The sequence below is a fragment of the Ranitomeya variabilis genome, chromosome 7 (genome assembly GCF_051348905.1).
Source record: "Ranitomeya variabilis isolate aRanVar5 chromosome 7, aRanVar5.hap1, whole genome shotgun sequence".
Classification (NCBI taxonomy): Eukaryota; Metazoa; Chordata; class Amphibia; order Anura; family Dendrobatidae; genus Ranitomeya; species Ranitomeya variabilis.
The window spans coordinates 213,098,725-213,115,824 of NC_135238.1; the positions used below are offsets into that span (position 1 = coordinate 213,098,725).

Consider the following 17,100-nt stretch of genomic DNA (forward strand, 5'->3'; position numbering starts at 1 on the left):
ATCATAACCACTGATGGGTAAAGCCATTAATATTGAGTATCTTGTGATATTATAATACTGGAAAGCAAGAGTTGACTCTTGTGTTAAATACACTAAAAGCAGACAAAATAATCAAACGTTGATAACTTTTGCCAAAAGCCTAATTGTGAGGGAGTGTCTGGAAATTGGCAGGAGTTGTCGCCAGAGTGGCCAACCGTCCAGCAATTCCAGCTCAGTTTCGAAGAATAAGACACTTTTTTTGCCCTGTCCATTGAAAAAAAATGAAGGCGTCCTTAATTTTTTTGAAGCTAAAGAAACATATTTAGATTATTGTGATGGTAACTATCATCATTTCACAGTCTGCAGTCAATGCAGCTGATGTCTTCATATCAGAATTATGTGCCGTAGACATGGATGACTTATATCCTAATGATTTATGATGGTTTTCCAATGGGTCCATAAAAAATATTGTCTGTCCGTGATCTTTTGATAACCTGTCCAGAAAAATAAATCAAGTCAAGTTGGTAACCCTGGTTTTACAGTGGATAGTACCAAAGTTGTTGCGAATTGATTCACAGGACCTGGTCCATCGGCCATGACAGTAATCTGTGGCCACTGGATGGGAGCCCTGAGAACCACTTTTACCTGATGAGCCGTGGATGTTTTCAGGGCTTCTGTCCATCGGCCATAGTTTACTGTCATGGCCGATCGACCAGGTTGTTGTTTCGATTCGCACCAACTTTAGTTACTACCTATCAGAAGTGGTCCAAGAAAGGACAATCGGTGAATGTGATGGAGAGTAAAGGTTAACCTATCTGGTCCCATCCTATAAAAAGCTACTGTAGCAAAAAGTGGTAAAAAAGTAACTGCTGGCAATAAAAGAAAGGTGTCAGAACCCAAGGAACAGTGCAGCACCCCAGAGTCCTGGTCGTACAGTATTGTCGCTCTGCCACTAACGGGAGTGATGGTTCGTCTGATGGCACTAAAGGAGTTCACCTGACCAGATATCACAGCCACACATTACACTTCACACTCCGGCCACCAGGGGGAGCAAATGGTTTTATGTATTAGGCCCCTCCTCACAATCTGGTAAAACTGGGGGCTGGATAGAAAGTTAGAAGAGAAGCTGACTGGGTCTTGCCCAGGCGACATCTAGTGAGAGAGGGTTGCTGGGAAGATCCAGGGGGGTCCCTGTCAGGGGTGGGATCCTGACAGAGGCCTAGCAAGAGACAGATCGTTACAGAGCCGCGCCTGCACCTCATTGTGGCGGCATCTTAAGAAAGGACACGAAGCGAAGTATATTGTGGAGAAGTGAGAAACGAGATCACAGCAACAATGGAGATAATACCGGGAGGAGTCGTGCCCTAAGATCGTGGCAACATCCTTCTGAGGTGCTTTGCCGGTGGCCGGAACACCGAGGGAGTACTGGCTCTACGCACTACTCCAACCACGGCAGGGCAGTTAACTCTAGGTTGGCTGTCTCACCTTTTCACCTTTGCAGACAATGGAGGCAATTGTGGGAGAGGGGCATCTCTAGGGTCCCTATAAAATAACTCTAGGCCTACCCCGTCATACGGGTGCGTCCTAGCCATATCATCTGGGGGACGGAGAGAGAGAACATTAGAAACAGAGACAAGAGTTGTGAGGACTATCCGGTGGTGCTCAGCAGGGAGGTACTACAACACACAGGCGCAAGTAGGAAGGCTATTGATTTCCACCTGCAAAGGGAACTCTGGATGTGCCTTCGGACCGGCCGGTCTCAGCCAGCCCTGTTAGCAGTGCTCTGGATTGTGGATACCGAAGTCTACAGTAAAAGGTAAAGAGACTGCAACCCCGTGTCCTCGTCATTTACTGCGACCTACACCATCACCATCTACACATCAAGGGAAGCCCTGGGGACATACTTCACCTGTGGGAAGTTATACCATCTCGCTGCCATTCCATCACCCCAGCGGACCCCCAGCAGCGTCGGTCACCCTGACCGAACACCACAGGTGGCGTCACGAACACTTGACAAACTTTCACCCACTTCTTTAATTGGACGCCCCTTAGCAGGGCCACGGACCGGGTCGGGCCACCGTGACACCCCCAGAACCGAGACAGAAGGGACCCGGTACCGAGTGCCCCATTGCCCTGCGTCTGGGGGCGCTCCAACATCACAGCTCGATGTTCACTGGGCTATTCAGACTGATCAAGGTGCCAATGATGACCCCAAGTCTCCAACTTATTGTCCAACAATATACATGTGAACATCAGAAGTAGACCATGAAGCAATGGAAGAAGGGAACTGGTTTGATCCTTAATAATAATAATAATAATAATCTTTATTTTTATATAGCGCTAACATATTACGCTGCGCTTTACAGTTTGCACACATTATCATCGCTGTCCCCGATGGGGCTCACAATCTAAATTCCCTATTAGTATGTCTTTGGAATGTGGGAGGAAACCCACACAAACACTGAGAGAACATACAAACTCCTTGCAGATGTTGTCCAAGGTGGGTTTGGAGCCCAGGACTCCAGTGCTGCAAGGCTGCTGTGCTAACCACTGCGCCACCGTGCCGCCCATCCTTCTTATTTTCCGCAACATTTAGATAGAAGGTGAAGTTTTCATTACTTACCTGGAAAAGAGATGATACTAGGGGAGAAGACAAGCCAGAAGAGGCAATGTTCTGCTGGGATACTCCTTATTCCTGGCATTCACGTGGAAGTGACATGTAACTCCATCCAAAATATCGTACAGACTAAGCCCACGCAATGGTTGACTGCAGCCACTTTTAGAAGGATAATGCCACTGTCACCCGACCTAATATTGTTCAGGAACGCTTTGAGGAACATGAGATGATATACAAAGTGATTCACACAAAGTGATAAACTTAGCATCCGAACTCCCCAGATTTCAATCTAATCGAGCATGTGTGGGATTCGCAACTTTCACCATACAGGAGTTAAAGGATGTGCTGCTAAGATCTTGGTGCTGGATACCACAAGTCATCATTAGAGGTCATGGGGAGCCCACACCATGGTGGGTCAGAGCTGTTGTGGAGGCATAGAGGGGACCTACACACAGGGTTGACTACTTAACTTTTCAATTTTTCTAGAGATCTTTCCACTAGTGATGAGCGAAGGTGCTCAGATAACGTGATATCCAAGTATCCTGGGCGTGGTCGGATAATATATTCGAGTCCCTGCAGCTGCATGTTTTGTGGCGGTAGATAGCCCGAACACAAGCAGCTGCCCAGGATACTCAGATAACACAGGAGCATGCTCAGATAACACGTTATCCAAGCACGTTCGCTCATCGCTACTTATCAAAAAAAGACGGACAGACCATGCTTTTTACAGACACATTGGGAAACCATGATATATATTTATGATTATAAGCGATACATGTCTACAGCCCATAGTTCTGCCATGAAGACATCAGCTGCATTCACCATAAACTGTCTGTCGTTATATTACTGATCTGATTATTCTCCCTATATATTAAACCTGTTCCATATTATTATACTGATTCCATATTTTTTTGCATTTAAGGCAGGAACCAAAAACCCCACGGTGCGGCTGTATGTTGCAAATATAGAATCTCTTAACAATGTGTCATTCGTGGAAATTTTAGCACCGGATGACATAAGAAATGGGTAAGAAAGTGATTATTATCATTTACCTGATTATTATAATAACACACAACTGTAGTCACAGTGATGTCACTTTTTTGGGATCTTAAAGGGGTTGTCCACCGCTTGGAAAAGCCTTTGTTAAATGCAGCATGTAAAATAAAAACACCATATGCTCACCTTCCAGAACGGCACCATTACAGCAATACCGGTGCTGTGAATACCGGCACTTATGTGATATTGTTGGGTCAAGTGAGCGCTGCAGCCCATCAATAGCCACTGATTGGCTGCAGCGCTCACTTGACGTAACAGTGTCATGTAAGCGCTGGAATACACAGGACTAACGTTGCTGGAACTGTGCAGTTTTTGAAGGTGTTTTTATTTTACATGGGGCGCTGTTACAAATTAATTAATTAATTAAGACAGGGTTGTCCTCATAGTAGACAACCCCTTGAAGAAAATGATGTATGAAGAGCACCCATCAGTTCTTCTGTCACTTCTTTTTTTTAAGTAAATAAATACTTGTATTCTTCTTATTTATAAAAATTCAATGAGGAATAAAATTGCAACAATATCAGACATACTTCTGAGAAATGTTGTTTTATGGGGAATGCAAGTCGTTCCTAAAATTAAGAAATTCTCTCTTTAATTTGTCTTTTTACGAGTTGCATTAAAGCAGGCCATGGATATCAAATTCCTGCTGGACAAATAAAAAAAAATTGAAGGCATATGTCTGGAAATTCAATGAAACAAATCCAACGGATCCACGTGTTTCGAAGCTATAATCCCATCCTGTGGGTCAATTCATATAAATTTTTTTTTTAAAAAAATACAATATTAAAAATGCATAAAGTAAAGGTAAAAGATGAACTAGTTTAATAGATGAGCTACGTTAAGCAGATTGTTTGCAGGAATTGGAAAAAGTTGAGTACAAAAAAATATAGGACTTGAATGCAGGATATGTAGTAGCACTGCTCCCTCTGCTGGTCAGTATTGTAAATGCAGGAGAAAACAAGAAAAAAGCAGCAATGAACAGCAAAAGAGGTATTTATGCCATTCATAGAATCACAGTGATAGTAAGGCCTTCCTGAGATATGGAAGATTTTGCCTTTTGTGTTTGCCCTGAGAGAGCCCAAAACACATTGTAATGTATAATAGAGCCATTTTACATGAAGGTGATGGAGACTATACTTGACAATTTTTCAAAAACATCTATGATACTCAAAGAAAATTCGACCTGTTAAAAATTATCTTTAATAAAATTAAACACATTTTAATTCGATTTTATACCCCCTGATATGTAATGTATCACTTAGTCCAAGTTTTATGCTTCTTCTCTTGTGGGAGTGTCACTGCCAGTAATACAGGCTGGATAGGAGGTCTGCTGCTGTTGTCTTCATTAGCTGATATATCAGCACAGCTTCTATCCTGCACTTGTTTCATCTTCATGTTTTTTTTTCCTTTTATATAACCTGTTTCCTAATTCCTCCCTGGATTAGTGTCTATCTCTTCCCCTTCACTCCTGTCATCTCTAACCCTGAGAGAAGGGTGGCAGTGGGGAATAGTGAGGGCTGACAGAACCGAGCAGGAGCTCTTTGTAATATTTTTCAAGATCGCTGAACTACATAAAGAACTTTTAAACACTTTGCAGCAGCAAAACGGGAGAAAATGGAGCAAAGTTTAGAAATGATTCCTTATCCGCTGGCGGGGTCTAACCTCTGAGACTGAAGAAGAGGGGCTCTGATAAGATCCATGTGAATGGAGCTGTGACTGATCGTGCACACATCTGCTTCATTCATTTTTATGGGAGTGCCTAAAGATCAGCCTAGCTCAGCCCCCAACTACCTCTGTCGGCAGTGTTAGGGCCCATCGGAGGATTTAATTCTGAGGGCCTCCTTTCCCCTCCACTGAGGAGCCCAATAGCAACTGCAAGGTTTGCACTATGAACTCTCCTTAAGGAAAAGTCAGGGCCCACCGGAGGATTCTCCGGTTCTCTGGTGGGCCAGTCTAACCCTATTGGTCTCAGTAGAGTGAATAGAGCGGCTCTGATTCTCCGACAGATAAAATTATCAAAATTCCAGCAAGCAGCTCAGTAAGTGATACATCACTAGAATCCAGCTCTCTTTCCCTACATCATGCTGCTCTTAGATGGCGTAGAAAAAACTTGTAGACAGATTCCCTATAGAAAAAAGGGAGCAAATTAATAGAAGAATAAGAAGCAAATGAAAAACAGGCGGAAAACTCTAAAAACTAAACACAAAAGTTGCAGCAGTTTGTATACTGACTCTACAGATCTGTGTTGGTTTCTGATTCCTGGTGTTCTTGTGACTATAGGGACCATTACTTATGTGGGGTGACTTGGGCCACAGACGAAAGAATGGCCGTCCAGTGGCTTCGAAGGATTCAGAACGTTTCAGCTATTGCGCTGTGTTCCTGGGCGGAACCAACATGGAACTGTTTGACAGTATGTTGATTGTTTTGTTTTTTGTTTTTGATTTATTTATGGTTTTTTTTTAAATGTACCGTCTTTGTCAAAAATGGCCATTCTAACAAAACAACACCTTCAAACGTATCAATTTTTTATTTTTTAAACATTATGTGCTAATATGATAAATCATTAGAGACGATCCAATAGATTTACAGGACCCCGGTTCAGCAGACATGTGGGCATTCTAAGGCCACCAGAACTCTGCAAAGCTCCTTCTACCTGCCGGAATCCTTGGCTCCTGATTAGTAAACCCAGCGTGACATCACGTGCGCATCGCTCGGGAATATTGTCACTACACCAGGACTACAAATCTAAAGTGGAGCCGAGGATGCCGGCAAGAAGGAGGAGGTCTGCGGCTCTCTGGATTGGCTGATGTGGCCGCTGAACCAAGGTCCTGGGAATCTTTTTGATCCTCTTTACATATCGTCATAGGAGTTGGAATCTAGTTATTTTAAAACAGATCTTCATATCGGCTTCCTGATGTAACACTTATAGAATCAACCACTAATCGGGGAATTTGGGGATTTACAGCTGTCATTATGTTCAATAATATATTTATCGTCAGCTCTATTGCTCCGCCTTGTGGCTACTGCAGGAAGATGCATTAAGGACTATTCCGCTATCCCCATTCAATCAGTCATTATGGTGGTCTTTCAATATCTGATTGTTGAGGGTCTACCGTAATACTACTTATAATATATTTATGACAAGTGGTGGGTTAGAAAAAACTGTTCCTACTATATAAATGGGCATTGTCATTTAAAGGGGCTACACTAAGACTGCAGACTTGTGAATCCTCACATCGTGCACACTGTGCACTGTGAGGATTCTCCGGTGCTGACCATTTGCATTCTCCCTGCCACAGTCTGACTACTGACTAAATGGTCGCAGCCTTGCTCCGTGCAAGTGTATTGAACAGTATAATGTGGCCAGGAGTATGCTGACTTGTAGCTTGAGACTGGACAAGCCCTTTAAACGTAATAAAAAAAATTTCTTGTACCTTCCATTATTCTGATTTATAAAATGTCTCTTTTTTTTTCTGTATTGCAGGTTGGAAATGAAGAAAGCACAACTGGCTGGGTTGGAAATGTAAGTATTCATTTAGAGGGATATAGTGTTTAGATGGAATAATGTTTTAAATATATAAATGGTTAGATCTGATAGCACCAAGCAGCAATACTTAGAATTGTGACTATTATCAGATCAGAGGGGGTCTGACATCTTGCTGCTGTTTAGTGGCCATTCTTGGGTACTGCAGCATAGATTACATTCAATACAATGTAATGCGAGCTGCAGTACCCTAAAACAGCCACTAAACAGTGCACGGCGCTGTGGCAGATTGGCTCCCCTTATATTTCGGTAATACGTTTGGAACTGATGTTATTACTGTTTAATACACTTGCAAACAAGTAATTGTTTAGGTGCCAGGTGCGGGACATCTACTGATCTTAAACTGATTGCTATACTTATGCTAAGGATGGGTCATCAATATTGTAGCCCTGGACAACCCCTTTAAGTGTCTTACAACATCTAAACAGTTAAATAAATATTAATTGTAATAATATAATTTTATGTATTTAGAGGTGCAATTGTTTATGCACATTAGTTGCTTCTGGGGACGGACTATTTTGAATTTCTTTTTTGTAGGTGAATTCTTGCAGTCAAGTTTTTAGTTTTGTGTCGATGTAGCTTCAAACCCCCCCATCAAATGTTTCTCCTGGTACTGTCTGTAAAAACCTGTCCGAGATTGCAAATAGAGAGGGTTGAGTCATAAACCTAAGCATGTGTGGTGTCAGGAGGTATGGACCATGGCTGCAGACTGTGGAAGAGCAGATAATCTCTCCACGTTCACACTAGCAGTATTTGGTCAGTATTTTACATCAGTATTTGTAAGCCAAAACCAGGAGTGGAACAATTAGAGGAAAAGTATAATAGAAACACGTCACCACTTCTGTATTTATCACCCACTCCTGGTTTTGGCTACAAATACTGATGTAAAATACTGATCAAATACTGAACGTGTGAATGGGGTGAGTTCACACTAATTTTTTACAGTAGTTTTTAGAGTTGGAACTTTCTAAACTTTCCAAACACCCAGAAGAGTTCCAAAAAAATAAGTTATGATTGGAGAGTTAGGCTACTTTCACACTGGCGTCGTGCACTGCACGTCGCTATGCGTCATTTTGTAGAAAAAACGCATCCTGCAAAAGTGCTTGCAGGATGCATTTTTCTCCACAGACTTTTATTAATGACGCAGTGCGACGCATTGCCACACGTCGCAACCGTCGTGCGACGGTTGCGTCGTGTTGCGTCGGACCGTCGCCACCAAAAAACGTTGCTTGTAACGTTTTTTGTGCGTCGTGCCCGGAACTCTGCCCCCGCCTCCCCACACCTCACAATGGGGCAGCGGATGCGTTGAAAAACAGCATCCGCTGCCCCCGTTGTGCGGCGCTTCCACAGTTTGCGTCGGTACATCGCATTGCGACGTGCAGTGCATGACGCTAATGTGAAAGTAGCCTTAGGCTGTGTGCACGCAGTGTTTTTGGGGCGGAAACTGAGAGGTAGCTCGCCAAATTATCCTCCAAATCTTAAAAAACTAAAAAAAATTGGAGTTTCTTCTGTGAAAATTCAGCAAATTGTCTCCATGTGCACATAGCCCTGGAGAGTTTCTGCTGTAAAAACTCCTGAAAGAACATAGGCGAACTCAATGAGTTTTTCAACAGAGGACTCTTCGGGAAACTTTACCATTTTTTGAGACAGAGCGAGAAAAAGGAAGAGAGAGAGAGGCAGAGGGAGAGGCAGAGGGAGAGGCAGAAAGAGAAAGGCAGAGGGAGAGTGTGAGAGAGGGAGAGAGAGAGGTAGAAGCAGAAGGAGAGGCAGACGAAGAGGGAGAAAGAGGCAGAGGGATACAGAGAAGTAGAGGCAGAGGCAGAGGGAGAGAGAAAGGCAGAGACAAAGGGAGAGTGAGAGAGAGGCAGAGGTAGAGGGAGAGAGAGAGTCAGAGGGAGAAAGAGAAGCAGAGGCCAGGGAGAGTGAGAGAGAGGCAGAGGGAGAGGCAGAGGGAATGGGAGAGAGAAAGGGATAGGGAAAGTGAGAGGCAGAGGGAAGGACAGAGAGAGGCAGAGGAAGAGGCAGAGAGAGAGGCAGAGAGAGAGTGAGAGAGGGAGAGAGGGAGAGTCATTTGAATCCTTTTTTCAGTCGTTTCCTGGGCATTTTTCTGACCGTGTTGGCTGCTGGCGGTTTTTGGAGGATTTTCTCATGGTTTCTTGTGAAGTCTTTTGTACTGTCGTTTTCTGGTCATTTCTTTCACTCCATTGAATATGAAAAAGTCTGTTAGAGGTTTTTTATTTTAAGCAAAAAAGATGGCAAAATGCTCCCAAAGACGTTTGATCTTCTTCCAGGGTTTTTTTGAGTTTTTCTATTGACCTGTATTGTAAAGTACAGAACATTTTCCAAGCAGAAAATGCCAGAAAAATGGACGGGTCACTCGTTTTAACTGCCTGGCGTTTTTAGAAGCCTGAAATAGTTAAAAGCCTTTCAAAATCTTGAACATATGAACAGCAAGTCGATTTTTCCACAGTAGAATCCACCTGAAAAAGACGTAATGTGCACATACCCTAACACCGGTAACTCACAGAGTATCAGGATAGCGGCCTTGTAACTTTGAATGGTGGCCGTCCGAATCCTGGGTTCTGATGATAACTTGCTAAGGGTGTAATACCCCTTTTACACTTTCTGGATGGTGGGAAATTACCTTTATTCTATGGTTCTGTACAATTACAGTAATACCCAATTTGAATAGATTTTTTTATTAGTTTTTCATGTTCTACTAATTTTTTTAGAACACAAAGCAATTGTTTTATGGTGTAACAAGCCAGGAGCCAACACTTATTCTTTTTACTTTACAGCTATTTTTAATAGAACCATTTTGGGGTGCATATAAATTATAACAAATACATTATTTTTGGGGAGAGCAATTTATTTTGGTTAATAATCTTTCCTAATAATTGAATCACTTGAACAATGGTTTGGACGCTTTTCCAGTAAAATGTTGGGGTATTGGAAACATGAAGGGAAATTTACGGTATATTTTTTTTGTTTTAAAATGACCTCCGATTCCTATTTTTCTTTTTTTTTTTTGTCTTTCTAGTTTGGCCCTAGTGAACCTTACTTCACTTCAGCAAGTAGATTTTATAAGATCATCAGCAATGGGAATGGATACAAACATATATTTCATTATCTTGGTGCAGGGGTAAGTAATAGGGTTCAGTTTTAATGGAAACACTTTACATGCAGAACTGACCAAGACTGTGGGATCCTTTGGGTTAGCTTTCACTCTGGTGAGGTGGAGAAACCACCTGGTTGCCTGTACAGAGAGTATAAAAGACACCACTTTCCAACCACCAAGACACATGGAGACAAGAAAAAGAAATAATCTGTGCAGATGAGCAGGAAAGACTGCGTATTAGCTAGCAAGTGGGAAAATGTAGCACTTTCTGGTAAAGGGAACCTCTTAGTAAGTTCAACTCACTCCCCACCAAAAAAAAAAAAAAAAGAATCACAAAAAAAGAAGTCTTTCATATGTAAATTCATTAAAACTTTTTTATCTTCTATCTGTTGCTGCATTATAATCAATATGCAAATGAGAAATTAATTGATCTGGGCATTATTTCCTGACTGTCTCGTTACATATTTTGCTATCGGTTCACCTAAACAAACTTGTATTTTGGGGGAAAACAAGCTCAGATGGCAGGGGTTTCTAAGTGCCCTATCACACCCAAAGTGCGTAATACCCTATTTGCATATGAATTAAGATGGCTCAGGAATGCAGCAACAGATAGAAGATGTAAAGGTATAGATGGATTCATATTTCATCTGGTTCGAGGGGAGAGGGTTGATGTTACTGTCGTATCCCAGTTAAGACAGTTTCCTGGGGCTAAAGAAAGCGATACATAAGAACATGTAAAATGCTTCAGCCCAGCAGAATGAAGGTACTGCCTGAGAATGATTTTTGGCACCACAGAGAAGATCATGTAAGCTTTTTACTGAGAGTGAAGTGTAAAGAATGAAGATTAGCTGCCATAAGAGGTGAGGATCTGTCACAAAAGAGAGGAGACAGAGTGCCTTTTTCTTTTTGGGCAGCATTCTAAGGTAGCAGGTGGGAAGACTCCCTCTCCCACCTGCACATGCTTTCACCCGAGCCACCAGACACTGCCCACCTTTGCTGAGACTTCTCTTTCCTGCACTCCTCTATGGGGGAAACAGCATAATACCTGGTGAAAGTGCGCTACATTGTTCCTCCAAGTGCACCTGTATTGGCCTAAAATGGTGCCATCTCATACTTTAATAGTGTCTCTCCTACTGTCCTCCCTTTATGAGTTGGTACCATGCAAGCCTATCCATGTCACCACTCAACACACAAAGGGACAGGCTAATTCCATTTTACTTGTGCCACCAAACAGTGCCTCCTTCCTGACAACTATTGAGCCATTAACACGCTAGTCCTGGCACCGCTAGCCTGTCACTGTAGGGCCAGGGAGCTGCTCAGGGCTAAAAGAGGTATCAGCTTTGGCCACGGGGGGCACTTAGCTCCGCGGGGGAGGGTCCTTCATTCATTACAGCTGCCATAAAGTGCATACACCCTGCTGCACTTATAGAGGGGTCAATGAACAGTATATTTATTCGTACTACAATATAGATATTTTATATTACAACCATGTATAACTCATTTGCAGATTTATGCGATGGTAACTAATGTTTTTTTTGTTTGTTTTTTTGTTAATGTGTTTTTTTTGTTTTTTAGAGACCAGTGGAAGTAACAAATGGAAAATATGAAGTTACCAGCATTTATAAGATAGTCAACAATGATTTGTGAGTACTGGACAAGGAGTTGGTAAATTGGTGTGAAATGCATTGCATGGGTTGGACAAAAAATATATTTAGCATTTTTATTCCTTGATGAAAAATAAAATCAGAACCAATTTTACCCAGTTGATAGGTCAATCACCCTACCCCTACTGTTCTCTCTATATTCCTATATTAGAAGGCACATTTCCCGCTCGAGAGGATGGCAAGGTAAAGGCACTGTTGGAAGTTTCTGCCATTTAAAGCTCTCATGATGTGTCCACCTCCCTTGGTCTTTGAAGTTAATGGGGTTTTATGCTACCGGACAATCCTTGCTTAATCAATTCACGACCCAATTAAAATAAAAATAGTGTATATTCACCTTTGGCAGCAGTGCCGCTGTGGGGGTGACATTGTTGTGTGACGTGTGGACTGCAGCCAATGAACTGCCCCTGAATGGTTGCAGCCTTTACCATTTTATCAGAGTGGAAGTCATCCCTAAATTGATAACTAAAGCCAAACAGCAGTCTTTAGCAACATAATATATGAAATTATTCTGGCCTGTCTCCTGGTAGCGCCTCCAGCCTCTGGACACTACGCTGACAGACACAGCAAACCTTCTTGCCACAGCTCGCACTGATGTGCCATCCTGGATGAGCTGCACTACCTGAGCCACTTGTGTGGGATGTAGAGTCCGTCTCATGCTACCACGAGTGTGAAAGCACAACCAACATTCAAAAGTGACCAAAACATCAGCCAGAAAGCGTTGGTACTGAGATGTGGTCTGTGGTCCCCACCTGCAGAACCACTCCTTTATTGAGGGTGTCTTGATAATTGCCAATAATTTCCATCTGTTGTCTGTTCCATTTGCACAACAGCATGTGAAATTGATTGTCAATCAGTGTTGCTTCTTAAGTGGACAGTTTGATTTCACAGAAGTTTGATTTACTTGGAGTTATATTCTGTTAAGTGTTCCCTTTATTTTTTTTAGCAGTGTGTATATTTCTATATATATACAATGTTAATAACAATGCAATTGTGTGCGAGTTAGATCTACAGAGATTTGATGCAATCTAATACACAAAAAATAAAATCATTAGTGAGAAAATAAAGATATATAATAATCAGACATACTCAGAAAAATAATAATAGACTGTGTCACCACCCCAGCCACCACTTCAGAACCCCGACGCGCGTTTTGACGCTACTTCATTCTCTTGCAACAGTGGCATTGACATCTCTGGAACGACGCCACTATAGGGCATGAATATGCAAGCTGTTTTCTCTTGGGGTCCTAAATTGATTAAGCAGGGGTTATCCAGTAGTGGAAAACCCCTTTTAGCATGATAATTTGTATACTTGCTGTTGTCGCATGTCTACCTTACCATAGTTGAGTTTGTTATCTTCTGCACCTCCCTGTGCCACTTCATTCCTTACCGTACTTCTTTTCTATGTTACAAGAAAACTTAGTGCCAAATCCTGCTTTCCAGGCCCTGTATAGAAGTTTTTCAATGACTTGTATTTACTAGTGATTCTATTTTACAGCAATAAGGCTTTTTTTTAGAGAAGGGGATTAATAATGTGTTTCTCATTTTAGATACTATATAAGTAATGAAGAAGCTCCCTCAAAAAGACACCTCTACAGGTAAAATGTTTTACTTCATGTAAAATCTTATTGCTCCAATGAAAAATATCCTACACTTTCATGTATACAGGTCGTATGCAGATCTATGTGTCTCCATGAATACAGACTACAAAACCTCTGTATTATGATTCTTCAGTCTTACTGTCTTAAATTTGTCCTCTACGTCTTGCTGGTAGAAGTTTGGCAGATTAGTAAGAAGTAGGAGGCAGATAAAAAAATGATGACTGCAAGATCAGACTACGCAGGCTTTGTTTGTAGTCTGTAACCATGGAGACACAGAATTGAAATGGAAATGTGCACACGAAGTGTTAAGATTTTTTTTAATTAGGACTTTCTGGATGGTTTCTTCATTTGTATTTATTTATTTATTTATTTAATTTTTTTTGGGCAGTGGAGGAATAAAAAAAATGTTGTATGAAGGTGTTTTGTTGATAAGTTTTTGGCAATGAATGGGGAAAGATAACATAAAAAAGGACAATTTAATTCTGAATGCGCCTGATCATTTCAACCTCTGTCCATATAATCTAAACCGTTATGCACTGAGGGGCCTTTACATCAATAAATCTTCTTCTTTACAGGTTAAAGTTGGTTTACCCCTATACCACAGAATGTGTGACCTGTAAACTGCTTCCTGACAGATGCCAACAGTATTCTGCATATTTTAGCAAAAACGGAACATATTACTCACTAACTTGCAGTGGTGAGTTCTGTATACCTACCTTCATTCAGTTTTTAGCTTCTTGAAAAATACATTGTTATTCTGTATAAGTTAATTTATTTTTAATAATAATTATTTATTTATATAGCGCCAACATATTCCGCAGCGCTTTATATTATAGAGGGGACTTGTACAGACAATAGACATTACAGCATAACAGAAATCACAGTTCAAAACAGATACCAGGAGGAATGAGGGCCCTGCTCGCAAGCTTACAAACTATGAGGAAAAGGGGAGACACGAGAGGTGGATGGTAACAATTACTTTAGTTATTTGGACCAGCCATAGTGTAAGGCTCGGGTGTTCATGTAAAGCTGCATGAACCAGTTAACAGCCTAAGTATGTAGCAGTACAGACACGGAGGGCTATTAACTGCATGAAGTGTATGAGAACATGATGCGAGGAACCTGACTATGGCTTGTTTTTTGAATGAGCCACACAGGGATAGTTAGGTTAATGAAGCGGTAGGCCAGTCTGAACAAATGAATTTTTAGGGCACGCTTAAAACTGGGTGGATTGGGGATTAATCGTAATAACCTAGGTAGTGCATTCCAAAGAATTGGTGCATCGCAAGAAAAGTCTTGGGGACGGGAGTGGGAGGTTCTAATTATTGAGGATGTTAACCTGAGGTCATTAGCGGAGCGGAAGGCACGAGTAGGGTGGTAGACTGAGACCACAGAGGAGATGTAGGGTGGTGCTGAGCCATGGAGTGCTTTGTGGATGAGGGTAATAAGTTTGTACTGGATTCTGGAGTGGATGGGTAACCAGTGTAATGACTGGCACAAGGTAGAGGCATCGGTGTAACGGTTGGTGAGGAATATGATCCTGGCAGCAGCGTTCAGGACAGATTGGAGAGGGGAGAGTTTGGTAAGAGGGAGGCCGATTAGTAGAGAGTTAGTCCAGACGAGAATGAATAAGTCTACTTTCACACATCAGGTTTTCGCCGTAAGGCAGTATCCAGCTAATTGTTGAAGAAACGGATCCGTTGCAAATAGTGGAAAACCTGATCCATTTTTTTGATGGATCCATTTTTTTTGTAATTTAAATTAAACCGGGGATGGACTTCCTGTTCCGGGGAAAGGAGAGAGAGAGACAGATTTTCCAGAATGAAAAATGCATGATTTCTGTACAAAAACTGGATCCGGTGGCTGGATTCAGCAATTTCTTCTTGTGTTTCATACGTTTTTGGCCGGTTCAGTTCTCCGTCCGCCGGAAAATAAATTTTGGACGGATCCGGCAAAAAACGAATCAAACGTTGGGACATCAGGCACAATCCGGCACTAATGCAACTCTATGGGAAAAAATGGATCCGGTGGAAAAAAAAGGATCCGTTTTTTTGAAAATTTGCCGGATTGTGTCTGATGCAAAAAAACTGATGTGTGAAAGTAGCCTAAGAGAAACAGTAAGAGTTTTTGCAGAGTCGATAGTAAGAAATTTATATTATATGATTTAGTCATTTTTTATTACACGTGGGGTCATCTATTTGAATTTTTTTTTCATTTTTTTTGTATCAAAATGTGATAGAGGACTTTTCACCAGTTTCAGTATGTTAAACTGACCCCATCATGGAATAATCGAAGCTGAATAGAATGTACTTTTATTTTCTCCTCTGTATTTCAGAGATATTAGCATGTAAACTTTACGTTCTAATTTATGTCAAGTCCAAGGGGGCATTACCAAAGACTCTTCTCTGGGAGCATTTACTTCTTCCTCTGCATGAGAATAACCAATTATAAGCAGGCAGAAACAGAGTATAAAAAAGAACACACCCCTCCACAATAGCTTAGAGCAGGGTTTCTCTGTGTGAGACATGTGACGACAGACAGTCTGCTCTGCTCACTGGTCTCACTGCAGAGCAGTGTGTGATTACAAAGTGATTGAAACAGAGCACAGATGAGTGTGAATACATACACTTTTGCAGCTTTCATTTCACAGCAGTATAAAATCTCCAAATATGTTGGACCATCTACCTGTGACATACATCTTATCTTTAAACCAACAATACGGCACCACCCATTCCAAAGCCTAATGTGGTGAAAGATAATTACCTGGTGCAAGTGCTGGTGCTCGTGGTGTCCCCTCACCCCGACGCGCGTTTCGCCTCCTGCTTCTTTCCAGGGTATATAACCCAGGAGCCACTGTGCTCTGTGATGTGGCAATTTGATTGTTTAATAGAAGTTCAATGGTTGTTTTGGGCGCTCTCTACTGGACATCTGCTACATGTTGTTATTGCGTTTAGGCTAGACTACTAGATATTGATTCAATATATATGGCATCCCTTGATTATTTATGTACTACCTAGGGTGGTTATAGATATAGCTTACCTGTATAGAGGAATTTATGTGTTCTGGTGTTTTGAGGTGTCCCCTACGGTATTTTTTGCTTTCTTGTTTATATGTATGTGTTTTTACAACTTACTAATAAATATTGTTATTATTAACATTTTGGGATCTCTACTTTTCCTCACATATATCTATATGTGAGATCTTGTTGTTGCATTTTGTACAAGTAGTTTTCCTGGTATTGCTCAATGTTCCACAGAGAAGCCTTTGGATTCAAACAACCAAGACAAACTTAATGTTTTACCTCGAGCCACAGACCCTAAAAATGCCACAAAAGTGACTTTAAACAAACATTAGATTTCAGCTTCTTTGCCCATTCCTCCTTCCAAAACAGAAATAAATTAAAAAAAGAATATATTTTTATTGGGTTTTTATGTTTTTTATTTATCACCTAAAACTGGCAAAATTACAACAAAAGCAGTTGTGAAATGCACAATTTTGGGGGAAGAGGAAACTGTTCAAAGT

General features: G+C 41.4%; 1 protein-coding gene across 2 annotated transcripts in view; it reads left to right on the forward strand.

Moving 5' to 3' along the window:
• Positions 1 to 17,100, forward strand: part of LOC143784512 (dipeptidyl peptidase 4-like) — a 97,610-nt gene that overhangs the window by 69,223 nt on the left and 11,287 nt on the right. For both annotated transcript variants that reach the window (XM_077272832.1, XM_077272833.1), the window contains exons 11-17: positions 3,519 to 3,622; positions 5,933 to 6,062; positions 7,137 to 7,175; positions 10,237 to 10,338; positions 11,890 to 11,957; positions 13,528 to 13,575; positions 14,154 to 14,275. In XM_077272832.1, the coding sequence (XP_077128947.1) occupies positions 3,519 to 3,622; positions 5,933 to 6,062; positions 7,137 to 7,175; positions 10,237 to 10,338; positions 11,890 to 11,957; positions 13,528 to 13,575; positions 14,154 to 14,275 (613 nt within the window). The remainder of the gene's footprint in view (positions 1 to 3,518; positions 3,623 to 5,932; positions 6,063 to 7,136; positions 7,176 to 10,236; positions 10,339 to 11,889; positions 11,958 to 13,527; positions 13,576 to 14,153; positions 14,276 to 17,100) is intronic.